Raw genomic sequence first — 13,558 nt, forward strand, 5'->3', positions numbered from 1 at the left:
GCCCAACTCACCTCAGATTGTTGTGGGCAAAATAGGAGAAGGAAGGAGTGCAGATAATCCTCAACTTACAACCACTTGCTTAGTGACCAGTTACACTGGCACTGAAAAAAATGAGCTACGACCATTTTTCACAGTTACAACTGTTGCAGTAACCCCCCTGGTCATGTGATCATCACTGGCGATCTTCTGATAGGGAAGCCAGATTGATTTAACAACTGTTACTAACTTAATAACTGCAACGATTCACTTAACAATTGTGACAAGAAAGGTCGTAAAATAGGGCAACTCGCTTAAAAATTGTCTTGCTCGGAAGTGGAAATTTTGAGCTCAATTGTGATAAATGAAGGACTTCCTGTACTAGGTATGTTCATCGCCTTAATTACAAAAATAGTAATAAAAATGCAATAAAAAAATCTGACCCCCCCCCTCCCAAATTTCCCCTATTTGCAGTTTCACTTCATATAAATAGCCATTCTCTTCTATACTTGTATTTGCTACTTTATTTCCAGTGCAAATGTTGTTTCTTGGTTTTTGAACCTTTGGATTGATGGGTAGATGGTTGAATAGATAGGTAAGTAGATACACTATATTGCCAAAAGTATTCGCTCATGCATCCAAATAATCAGAATCAGGTGTTCCAATCACTTCCATGGCCACAGGTATATAAACTCAAGTACCTAGGCATGCAGACTGTTTTTACAAACATTTGTGAAAGAATGGGTCGCTCTCAGGAGCTCAGTGAATTCTAGCGTGGAACTCTCATAGGATGCCACCTGATCAACAAATCCAGTCGTGAAATTTCCTTGCTCCTAAATATTCCATAGTCAACTGTCAGCTGTATTGTAAGAACGTGGAAGTATTTGGGAATGACAGCAACTCAGCCACGAAGTGGTAGGTTACGTAAACTCGTCCAACATCAGTGTGTGACCTCACAAATGCGCTTCTGGAAGAATGGTCAAAAATTCCCATAAACACACTCCTAAACCTTGTGGACAGCCTTCCCAGAAGAGTTGAAGCTGTTATAGCTGCAAAGGGTGGACCGACATCATATTGAACCCTATGGATTAGGAATGGAATGTCACTTATAGTAAGTTCATATACGAGTAAAGGCAGGTGAGCGAATACTTTTGGTAATATAGTGTAGGTACTATAAAAAATAATAAAGTTTTCAAAATTAAGGTTCTACATTGACTTTGGGGATGGAAAGATGATATATTTGAAGCTTTCTGGATGGTTTGATGTAATGATCTGGCACTAAGGGCTGTTGTGCTCTGCTGGCATTAGAAAACAGCTTTTTGTATCTATTCCTTATGCTAAGCCATAATGTACATTTTGTTTAGTATGTATAAACCCAGCCACTCTGCTTTGGCTTTCATTATAATGGTTTGTTTCACAGGTACTACATTTTCCAAAACTACAAAAAAATAAAACTCTGTCAAGCAAATCTTGTAAAACTTTGGAGATATTTGTTGCCAAAGAATGTATTTTACAATTAGATAATTGTATAATCGAGTTTTGCAAATGGCTTTATAAATGACTGAAATTTGTTCTTGTTTCATTCATGACTGTTAGCACAACTCATTTATTTCGTGTGGAAGAACATAGTTTTTTTGAACTTCCAAAGCTGGTAATCTGTTTGATTTGCTAGTTTCTATTGCCCCTGAACATCTTTTCCAAAATTAGCCATGTTCTCTACTGTAAACTTTTGAGTTTCCCTAATCTAGGGTGTCACATGCAGGCCACGCCCACTAGAGCTCCGCAAATGGGAAAAACATTGTGAAACATCATGTGACAGCAAGATGCCGCGAGTTTGATACCTGTGATCTAGTTGGCCACACACTGTGATACAAAATGCTCGATTAGGTGGGTCTGTGGCCTGTTTCACCAGGATTCATCTATTGTTTTGTCCAAGGAAACTATATAAGTAAATCCACATTGTTTCCTGGATTGAATTCAAAATGAAGAAAACTGTTCTTCAGCAATGAGGACGATTGGTTTAAAGAACAGTATCCCCTATCTCTTTAATAGTATCACATACAATAATTTATGACAAATATATTCAAATAGCAATCACAAAATTTATTCAGCGTATCTAGGCAAAAGGCACAACAAACTGCATTGTTCAAGTATTTGTATATGTACAATTTGTAAAGGTACACAAAAATCATATTGTAAACTCCAAAGCAAAGTGGTGAGACATGGTAAAACATGCTTCTTCAAAATATTTTGTGTGGACATTGTTATCGTGCAGTCTAGGATTGTACGGTACTTCAGTTATAAAGGCAAAAAAGGCACATTGAAATTCATTTAGTCAAATATATCTTTTCTGTGATCATGCAGCAATGATCATCTCCAGATAATGCATGGTTTGGAAAATGTTCCATTTTGCCTCTCCCTCCTTCCCTCCCTTAATTTGGTGAATCCTGATCTTGCCTTTTGCCTTTGAATCCAAAGCACTGCACAGCTCTAGTGTTTATTAAACTTGGAAATAAGCTCCATGGGATTTTAGAAGTACAATCTGTATTGAGCTGTAACCACATGTAACATTTTCCTCCCAATCTATGCCATGCATATGAAAAAACAATTATGTGAAGTATTATTAGTATTAAGGCATATACTGTAGTTGAGACTGTCATTTTCTGCATTTGAAAAGGCTCCTCTAGAACAGTGGCCCTCAAACTTTTGAGCACCAGGGACCATTTCTGTGGAGAGAGGTTTTTCCGCGGACTGGGTGGGTCATGGATTTGCGTGCTGTCTGTATCTCGTGTACGAGTCTTTACCTGTTTCAGCGGTTCAATTTCTGACATGCTACAGACCAGTGCAGATCCACAGACTAGGGGTTAGGGAACCCTGCTCTAGAACATAGTTATGAGATGTACCAACATTCCCTTAATCATGCAGTAACTGTAGGAGCAGAGTTTTTCTCTTTCCCATTATCACACAAGGAAATGCCCAAGAGGTAGAGGAGGAAGACATAGTTGTATTCCTGCACCAGTAAGAAGGGAGCAGGATGCCAATTTTAGAATGTATGAGGAAGTAACTTTTAAGAACTGGCAATCTGATTGAAAAGATTATTTTTTCGTTGTAAAATATTCTTGGAAATACAGACACCTTGGAGCAATATGAAATAGGCCAAATAAAGGTTAGTGGAAGAAAAGTGCACATTTACTCAAAGCAGTGCTAAATTAAGAATTTGATTTTTTTTGTGTCTTCACCTACCTCAATAAAATATTTTCAAGAGGATTCTGCAAAGTTTTGGAAACAGATTTTCAGATTATGGAAGACTGAGAATGTAGGATATGTTTGAATTTCATTAAGGCAGTCATGACATGATAAGGCTGCAGCAAAGCTTCAACTCCTGCAGCTATAATTTTGAATGTCATTATAGTGATTGTATTGAAAATCTATCTATCCTCTTCAAAGGACCAAGAATAACTGTATGATAGCTGCACTTTCTAGCTACTTTCCTATTGTTAAAGAGTTGCTAAATTGGTGTGAGTTTGAAACAGGCAACTAGGAATGCACAAAATACTTTGGCTTTAAAAATGATCATTTCAGCTATTGCAAACATGGAACAAAATAGTTGTTTGGTTCAAGAGTTTGGTTATAGCAAAACATAGCAGTTTGTTCTGAGTGTGAAATTATGCTGATAGCTTTGAGTCATTTTCAGCACTTTACCTGTTCTGAGAACTGCAGCTCGGATATTACTTTGTGGCTTATGCCTGGATTCCTTTTTCTCAACTTTTTCAGCATATCGATAAACTAGCGAGGATTAAGTGATGCTCTTGCTATTATTATTCATACCGGATAAGCAGATGTGGAAGTGGGTTGTGGGATAGAAAGGGTACATGGTTAAAGCAGAACTCTGTTGCTTGTTTCCTCTCTGGACTTAATGCTTTTTAAAAAGTGTGTGGGGTTTTTTACTTGATCAAATTTTCTACCAAAAACTTGGCATGAAATGCTAATCTATAAATGATTGTAACTCTCTGGCATGAAAAATAGGGAAATAGGTTGATTTAGAGTTCCCACTAAATCCTACGATCAGAATACTTTTAACAGTTTCAAGCTTTGCCCAACAGAATGAAACTATTTTCTAGCACAGGGGTGTCAAACTCAAGGCCCAGGGGCCAAATTCAACCTGTAGGGTGCTTAGATCCGGTCCATGGGGCTGTTCTGGAAACAGCGCAGGACTAGCACATGGTGCCTCTGCCAGAGAAAACGGAGCTCGCGAGGGCTATGGACGGCCCTCCCGAGTTCAATTTTTGCTGGCAGAGGGTTGCAGGATGCCGTCACAGGTGAAAACGGAGTTTGGGAGCCGGTTTTCACTGGTAAAGTGCTCAGGCCGCCACAGGGGCCCTTGAGGTCAAACACAACCCTCATGCAGCCGTCAATGTAATCAAGTTTGACACCCCTGTTCTAGCACATGTTCAAGTGTGTATTGAGAAAACCTATTTTGTTTTGAGCAAAAATTGCAACCTTTCCTATTCTGTACACATTTCTACAAATACACTTCGTTCAGAAGAATTTAAATATAAAGGGACTACAAAACTCTTCATTCGTATTACAAATAACTATTCAGTTTTGCTAGGAAGTAATGAGCATCATAGAAAGATCATGGGAAAGATTTGCTCTTCTTGTAGCTACATATTCAGTATGAAACATAAACATACAATATTACTTTGTACTCTGGCAATGTAGGTATGCAATTAAAATACTATTTGATAAGCCCAGCATTAATCAAAAGAAGCTAATGCCCAATTTGAAATCATACTTTCAGGAAGATAATTTTAGATTTCTGTATGGACTCTTGAACTAGCATATGGCGTAATTGGATTATAGTCTGTCACAGTTCAGATGCTTATAGTTACAACTGGAGTTGTACTACACTAACATTATATGCACTGTGGCTCTATATATCACATAGACTAACCATGGCGATTTTACATCATCAGAAACCAAACAGCATTTCTTTAGCACCAACATATTGCAAAGCAAACTGAAAAAAAAAATATCCACAGGATAAAGGAAGCACCACTTAAAACCTGAGAACATTTGTGAAGCCTTGGCTATGCCTCAGTGTTACAATTGATTATCACTACAATTCAAGGTTGCTTAAAGTGCAAAGACAACTTGTGGAGCACAGTTAGACAAACAATAGACTTTCATCAACTGCTCAAAAAAACCTATTTTGAGCTTCATGAATTGTGGTGAATGTCTAATTAAGCTGGATCATTAGGTATCCCCTGATGAATTGGAATGAGAAACCTATAAAACTTTGAATGCGGGATGAGTAAGATAACAACCTTTAAATAAACACTGATCAATGGGACACTTATACATAGCTCTGCATTACATTTTAATCAGGAAATTCCCCATTATAATGGTGTTATAAAGGTTACTGTGGTACTTTATCAGATGACTTTGTTCTTATTATAAATTTATTGTATTCTTTATGCCAATGCCAATTTAGAAAGTATAAAAAAGTACTAGCTACATTAAGGACATTTCCAAATGTTTGAAGTGAATAAGCCCAGTCTATATAGGAAAGATAAATACATTAAAAAAAAAACTACCTTAAGCAGAGAGGGGCAGCAGTGACAAAAACACTGTGTGGACCCTGAATAGTCTCTCATCTTTTTTTGTCCTCATGAAGGTAAAGTCCATGCAGCAAAATCAATGAGCATCTCCTGGTATGTGAGAAATGGGTACTGACATGTGGGCAAATGATGATTGGTGTGTACTGTAGGGACAGCAGTTCAGAGTTCTGGTCTCCACTAGCTCACAAAATTCAAGAAAATGTAACAATTGGCTCTCGTGAGCCAGCACAAACCAGCTTCAGCACACCACGGGATATTGGGACAAGGGTTTGCTACATCCTTCAGAGCAAAGTAATTTTTAAAAGTCTCTTTCTTGCACCTTCTTCAACTGTACCGTAAAATATTGTTTCAAGACCAGATAATAAATAAATTCTAATATTACCTAAAATAGGCACAATACGTTTAAAAACCTACCCTACCTCACCTATAAAAAAAACCCAGAAAAAAATTCTGCCCCCACCCCATGCATGATAAAATCCAACCTAATTTTTGTAATTTTCTCCTCTATTCTAGTCCCTCTAAAACAGCCCACTTCCCTCTTCATATAAAAGGTTTATGAAATTCCTTTAACGTGTTTTCTTTTGGCATAGAGATGGGTGTCATATTAGAAGCATCTCTCCATTCTTCACTTTCTATTGAAATTACCTCATGTAACACTTGAGGAAAGCTCAGTGATCCCTTCCCAAAGTTGCATTTCAGAGATACATAAGACATCTGAAGCAAATAACAGCTGAGAAGAAACAGCGTCAAGACCTGTTGAAGGTTGAAGGTAAAAATTTGCTATCACAAAAACACCCTTGAACACTGGCCAGGACTTGTTACAATTCCAAGGCAAATAGACCTGAGTATGCCTCAGAAGATCGTGGAAGTTCAAGGCAAAATATGGACTCACTGCACTTACGTTGCTAAAATTTCTAAATTCTGAAAAGTGTGGACTGAAAAAACTTCGAACTGAAATCTGACGCCATAGAAGAATATAAGAGATTGAATATACAGTATATAAGAAGGTTCCTTAAAGGGAAAGAAAATTCTTCTCTTAAATGCACATACAGCAACATTCTTCAAATTGGGAATCTCTTCTATTTGATCTAAAGTAGCTTGGGAGGATCTCTCACCAGCATGAGATGATCTTAGGGCATCACATTTCTTTCTTCTTTCAAAGACTTCAGATTTTGTTCCAGAAAGTGTTCAGAGATAGATATGTTGATTCCATTATGCAATGTTGATTAATCAATCTGTCTATTGTTGCAACCATGAATTACATGAGTAATTAAGTCCTCTGCTTCCTTCTGCATGCCAATTGAAACAAACAAATGTAATGGAGAAAGGTCCTTGGTATGTACTGGGATATCTCTAGACCGTTTCTAGAGAATTGCATCAATCCATGCCACAAAATAGAGATCCTTTCCTAAAGGTTGCTCTGAAATTGGCCTCAATTACTTAAGGCCTGAGACTTGTACAAAATGAAACAAAGCTCTTGAAAATTCCAAATGGAATTGATGCAGATTTTAGAACCAGAGGACAAATTTCAGCTTCTAAACTTCTGAATATTTGCAGCTCCAGGATTTCTTATGGCTCGATTCTACAAAAGATAAAATAATTTTAGTATTTGTTTTTTTTCTCGGCTAGGAGAAACTAGAAAATATATTTGCATTTAGATGAAACCATGGAGAGGGATATATCCAACGTGCAAACATTTCAAATGTCACGCCACTTCTTTCCATAAGTGAATTATGACCTGATCTACACACTGTAGCTCTGCTGAATGCAATAGAATAGAATGGGTACTAAATATGCATTGCATCTCAATCTAAAATGCTTTCTCCACTTTACTTCAGGTTTGCACTGATCACTAACTATAAAAATATGCTGTTGTTCTTAGCAGGTGTTGGACTAGAAGACCTCCAAGGTCCCTTCTAACAATATTCTCTTAGACCATCTGTTACTACTAGGTTTCCGTCAGGATTTGCATTTCTGCTTTTTCCCTTAATTAGTAAACTTCTACCCAAGTTCACAAATGTACCTACTAGTACTAACTGCTACCATAGAGTTATACGTTCAAGCAATAATTCACTCAATTTCCCCCCCCCCAATGTAACTACCTTGATCTTTGATACAGTAATTTTAAGATCCCTGCTCCTCACTCTTATCAGTTGGGCATTCACTGCAAATCATATGAGTTCCCAGTCAACAACATTGCTTTTATCCGCATACAAAGTATACACATATTCATATCTTCAACCAGTGGTGAAATGCAATTTTTTTTTACTACTGGTTCTAGGTGGTGTGTGACTTGGTGGATGTTGCAGGGGAAGGATACTGCAAAATCTCCATTCCCACCCACTCTGGGGGCAGCCAGAGGTGATATTTGCTGGTTCTCCAAACTACTCAAAGTATCCGCTACTGATTCTCCAGAACCTGTCAGAATCAGCTGAATTTCACCCCTGTATTCAACCAACATTAATCTGGCATACAGGAGCTGTAAACTGGTTGGTTTCCATCAACCTTCTCTAAATAGAAGAATTGGAAACCAGACAAAATTTGCCAGTACTCACTGGATTCAGGCAGGGCTACTTGAAGAGGGGACAAACCACTGCCTCTTTAAGAGCCAGGGAAACCATTAGGGATTCTTCAGAGATGCATTTACCACTGTCTGGATCCCAGTATACCTCATCTCCTGAGAGATCCATGACTCTGTTGCTTCCCAGCCATTCCTGGGTTGGTTTTACATTTTCACGCAGGGTTTAATAAAGGGATCTTTTCAGGAAGACAATTGAGGCAGATAGCAATAGCAATAGCAGTAGACTTATATACCGCTTCATAGGGCTTTCAGCCCTCTCTAAGCGGTTTACAGAGAGTCAGCATATTGCCCCCAACAATCTGGGTCCTCATTTTACCCACCTCGGAAGGATGGAAGGCTGAGTCAACCCTGAGCCGGTGGGATTTGAACCGCTGAACTGCTGATCTAGCAGTAGCCTGCAGTGCTGCATTTAACCACTGCGCCACCTTGGCTCAAAGATGACCTTTGGGGGGGGTGACATCCAAGGACTAAAGAGTCTCCCATCAAAGGCTTATCTGGAGTCTTGAAAATTTTCCAGTGACATTTCATTGCCTCAAAGTTTTTGCATCTGTCACTTTAAAATTCATCTCTTGGTGAATTTTAGTTTTAGGCTTTTCTACCCCTGGAAAATATCATGCTACAATTATATGGATATCTTTACTATTCATTTCTTAAATAAACTTACCCAAAAAACAAGAAAAAAACTGATATCATGTGTCCAGTTGAATATTTCAAAACAGGAAAAATATCACACAAACTCGAGTTTTATTTTCCCCCCTTTATCTTTTATTAATATATCTTTGTTATCATTTGATAGCTCACCTCTGCCAAGACTGCATTCTGTATTCCTGTATTCCTTAAAGTGCCATAGGGTGGTATTGCTCCTGTATTCACTTTGGACAACCCCGTCCTGTGGCTTGAAGGGACTGGATTAGCTGGAAGTGCTCTCTGAGGTGGTTTTAGTCGGGAAGAATCCTAGGGAAAAAAGTAAGAATTCTTCAGCTTTTATGATATGATACTATATATATATATATATTTATTTATTTCTTGGGCAGCGACTTGACTTCCGGTTAGCGCCGCAACAAGACAGACTAGAAAAGCGGCTCCTGAGGGACCCGTGAAATCCAGGGCTGACAAACCATTGGGGGAAGGGGGTTGTCTTTTAGACCAGACCTTCTTGGAGAGAAGGTGAAAAAAGAGTGGCGTCTCGAACGGCCAACAGGGAAGAAACTGGTTTCTTGAAAGCCAGAGACAAGCTCTATGACCTGGTGATGCGGGAGGCAGACATGGCAAAATGTCTGGCATAAAGTTGGAGGCAACCGGGCTAAGCACAAGAACAGGAGCGATGGCTGGACAAAGTGACAAGATCGGGTGAGAAGATTTAAAACCCGTCGATAAAATAAGGGTGGAGTTGTGATTAGGACAGAATTCAAACATAAACTAGCATAAATGGAGGAAATGGGAACTGCGTGGTAAAACAAAAAGAGGAAAAAATATGGTGGTTTAAAAACATTATGGCCCAAAAGAGAATGAACTGTTTATCTAGCTTAGGAGGCAGAATTCAAAGAAGGACTTGATATTTTATTAATACAGAAAAAAATATCTTCTGTCTAGTTGAACTTGAAACCTGGAAAGACTTTGCATTAATAGTGGGTAATTGATAAACCCCAAACCCCACAGAAACTTTACAAAGGAGCTGAAGGGTGGGGGGGAGAAAAAACAACAACTATTACTACAATTTAAAATTGAAGAATACCCCCTCCCAGGTATCTGTTTGTGTGTGTCTGTGTCTGTGTGTGTGTGTGTCTGTGTATATCTATGTGTCTGTGTGTATCAACAGCCATTATGGTGCAATGATTAGAATGCAGCATTGTAGGATGACTTTGCATTCCTACTGTCAGGAGTTCGACCCTGACTTGCTCAAGGTTGACTCGTTCTTCCAGGCTGTTGGGGGCAATATGCTGACTCTGTAAACTGCTTCATAGTGTAATGCACTATGAATAAGTCTAAGTGCTATTGCTATCTGTCCGCCCATGGCTCATAACTACTGCTGAGTCTCATATAAGAAACCAGAAGTCAGAGTCTGGAATCAACATGAAAAAGTATGGGATGGGATTTCAGAATCTGTGGTAAGGAGATTGTTCTTTTGCTCCAAAAGACCCATTTTTACCACTGGATTTACCTATATGGCACCGCCTCTCTATTTCTATGTGCATTCTCTAGCAATTAGTTGTACAGATTAGTGCAATGTGCTATATATGGAACTGATATTGCAGAAAGTGCAGAAACCTAAGTTAGTATGAAGTACAATAACAGCATTTTGTTCAGGCTGCATCAGTCTCTTCACTGAAGTCCCATGACAGGCTCTCTTGTTGTTGTAGATAAATTAGATCAAACAGATTCCGAATCTAAACATCATCATTGTCATGTCCATACATCCATGATGTATTTGCACAATCAGATTCAGGAAACTTTGGGCACTTTTGGTTTCAAGGAATGAACAATTGTAGCTTGTTAGGGCGTAGGAACTATAAAAAAAATAATATTGATACATGGCTTGGTTCACCCACAAGGCTAAGTTAAAAATCCGGAACCCAGGATTCTTAAACCAACTATACATTATGCCAAGCTAAAAATGAAGTCCTGTTACACCATCAGGCCACTGAAATGAAATGTTCTATGCAGAGAAGAGATTGGAAGGGAAATTCATTAGACACAAGGGGGTGCTGTCATTTCAATCTTATTGGTTTTGCCAACCAACTTCAATCTGTTTGAGGTGAAGTGGTAAGGGAGTAAGAGAAATCTGGGCTGTGAGAAGCTCATCACTCCCCCTTTCTGCAGATCTCAGGCCCCAATATATTACTCTACTAAACTTTGGCAGTAATCCAACCAAAATACAAAAATGTAGGTCCTTTGTCACTTATTGATGGGAATCTTTTTTAAAAAAAGCTTAATTCTCTCATTCTGATATATACAAGCAAAACCTTTCTCCTGAAAATAAATACTTGTCTTATAGTAATGCTGGATCATGAACTACTTTCAGTATATTACCACTTCAACCACTATACTCCCTTGCTGCATCAACCCATCTGTCAGCCTCTGCTTTGCTGCTGCTTCGGCTGTCATTGAAACGGGGGGGGGGGGGCATGGTATTTGGGAAGGGAATCATTATGTGCTGGAGGAAGTTTCTAGACGCTGTTCTGACCACTTTACTGCGCATGTGGAAGAAGGGAGTTTCCCGCCAAGGCCAACTGTCCAGCATTCCATCCTGATGAGGATTTTTGAAGTTATCTCCCACCTGACAGTTGGGTGCATTATAATTGGACTATAAACGGGGGTGCCAAGGGGAGGGGATTGAATTGTGCTTGATATTATCCACTTTCGCGCCTAATTAACCTGCCTCAGCTTTGCTTTGCAACTGTTCATTTATAATTAGTAAAAGTACACTTGATTTCAATTCAAATGAAGTCGAGTGGTTTCTTTCCTGATTACTGAATGAAGTCAATGATGACACCATCAGTCAAAAGCCCTATATAATCCTATATATTTTCCTTGTCAATACTTGCTTACCCAAAAGAACTATGAGCTGCTCACAGTTGAGTACAAGTGACAGTCAATCTCAGATATAAGGCACACCCAAATGATACAGTCTATATATTTGTCTTGAGAAAAATATATGGTCCAATTATACAATTGGATTGAAGCAGATACTTCTACTCTAAAGTTACATTAGGACACATTTGGTAGCAAATACCAGATGTAGTTGTTTGAATGTTCGCTGTTTTTAAAACACCTGTACAGCTTACCCAGAGTTATTGACAAAGAGGATTTCATAGGTATATAAATTCCTCACCTGCTGAACCATGACTTTCGGAGGTGGAGGTGCGGGCCTGTTCGGTGGAGTTCGTTTTGGCAAATGCTTCTCCTCAGTACCATGTTCTAGAAAGGGGGATTTCTTTGCGTAGTTAGCTGGAACAGCTGGAGGTGGTGGCTTCCCCTGTCTCTTGAGCTCTGCAGGTGGCTCGCAGTATAGCACTTCAGATTTTGAGAGCACATTCTGTATATCAGTAATCTGCAAGCAAATCATACGAAGAGAAAGATGGCATTTATATTTTATTAGTTAGTGTGGCTGATCGACAACCAACTTTTTTCTGGCTTCAACAGGGGACAGCATCAGATTGACCCAGTCTGGGCTCAAAACCAGAGGTGGCATTCAGCAAGTTCTGACCAGTTCTGGAGAACCGGTAGCAGAAATTTTGAGTAGTAGCTCGGAGAACTGGTAAATACCATCTCTGACTGCCCCCCCCCCCCAATCTATTCTCTGCCTTCCGAGTCCCAGCTGATCGGGAGGAAATGGGGATTTTGCTGTAACCTTCCCCTAGAGTGTGGAGAGAATGGAGATTTTACAGTATCTTTCCCCTGCCACACCCACCAAGCCATGCCAGGCCCACCAAGCCACGTCCACAGACGTAAAGATTTTTGAATCTCACCACTGCTCAAAATGACTTAGGATAGACTTAGTTCATGCTTAATTGGAGGACTCAAGGGATTTGCATGGTTATAAGTGAGAACTGAAAGTCAAAGAACAACTCCAAACGTCCTGAAGGAATGTGTCCATTAAATCACCAGGAGTCAAACTCATTTTATCTTTACCTTTTCCCTACTCTGGCAAATACTCACGGAGATCAAATAGGTTTACAGCAATCACTGCACTTCTATTTTCCAAGTATGTTTCTTGAATGAGTGCTTCTAAATGCTGCCAATATATTTTATGTTCTGGCTTACTAAGTGTAAGCTTAGAGTGTGTGTGTGTGTGTGTGTGTGTGTGTGTGTGTGTGTGTTTATGTATATATGGATTTTTCTGTTCATTCTTGTGTCCTTATTTTTATAGGCTCCAGCACTTGGAAGAGTACATTTAAAATATAATCTATACATGTTCCTTATTAGAAATATTGCCAATAAATACAATTTGCAACTCTAAAATAGAATGAAATTAAGAGGCATTATAGTATAGTGGTTAAGAAGTTGAGCTTGAAAGCTTCCATTTGATTCACTGAGCAACTGAGTCAGGTATTATTTCAGATCAGCCTTCCCCTGGGGCATTGCTGTAAGAGTAAAATGACAGACCCTCTACTTACACTGCTTCAAGTACAACATAAAATAACAAATAATTAATAAATATATAAATAATGATTTGCAGTGAGAAAAAAATGTTTAGAGATCCCCAAATGGTCTAGTTCAGAGTTTACGGGAACTGACGTATGGAACAAGTTTAGAACATAACAAGAAAATTAGTTATACAACAGTGGTGGGATTCAGCAAGTTCGCACCTATTCGGGAAAACCGGTTGTTAACTTTCTAAGCAATTCAGAGAACCGGTTGTTGGAAGAAACCTCCTTTT

The 13,558-nt window shown here is 38.9% G+C and overlaps 1 protein-coding gene across 1 annotated transcript in view; it reads right to left on the minus strand.

Moving 5' to 3' along the window:
- Positions 1 to 2,091: 2,091 nt before the first annotated feature.
- The window catches only part of LOC116523972 (disintegrin and metalloproteinase domain-containing protein 19-like), a 46,023-nt gene continuing 34,556 nt past the window's right edge, over positions 2,092 to 13,558 (minus strand). The window contains exons 20-22 of the mRNA XM_032239065.1: positions 12,011 to 12,229; positions 8,980 to 9,132; positions 2,092 to 7,179 (exon numbers count right to left, since the gene is read on the minus strand). Coding sequence (XP_032094956.1) covers positions 7,126 to 7,179; positions 8,980 to 9,132; positions 12,011 to 12,229 — 426 coding nt within the window. The 3' untranslated portion in view covers positions 2,092 to 7,125. The remainder of the gene's footprint in view (positions 7,180 to 8,979; positions 9,133 to 12,010; positions 12,230 to 13,558) is intronic.

This window comes from Thamnophis elegans, chromosome 2 (genome assembly GCF_009769535.1).
Source record: "Thamnophis elegans isolate rThaEle1 chromosome 2, rThaEle1.pri, whole genome shotgun sequence".
Taxonomy (NCBI): Eukaryota; Metazoa; Chordata; class Lepidosauria; order Squamata; family Colubridae; genus Thamnophis; species Thamnophis elegans.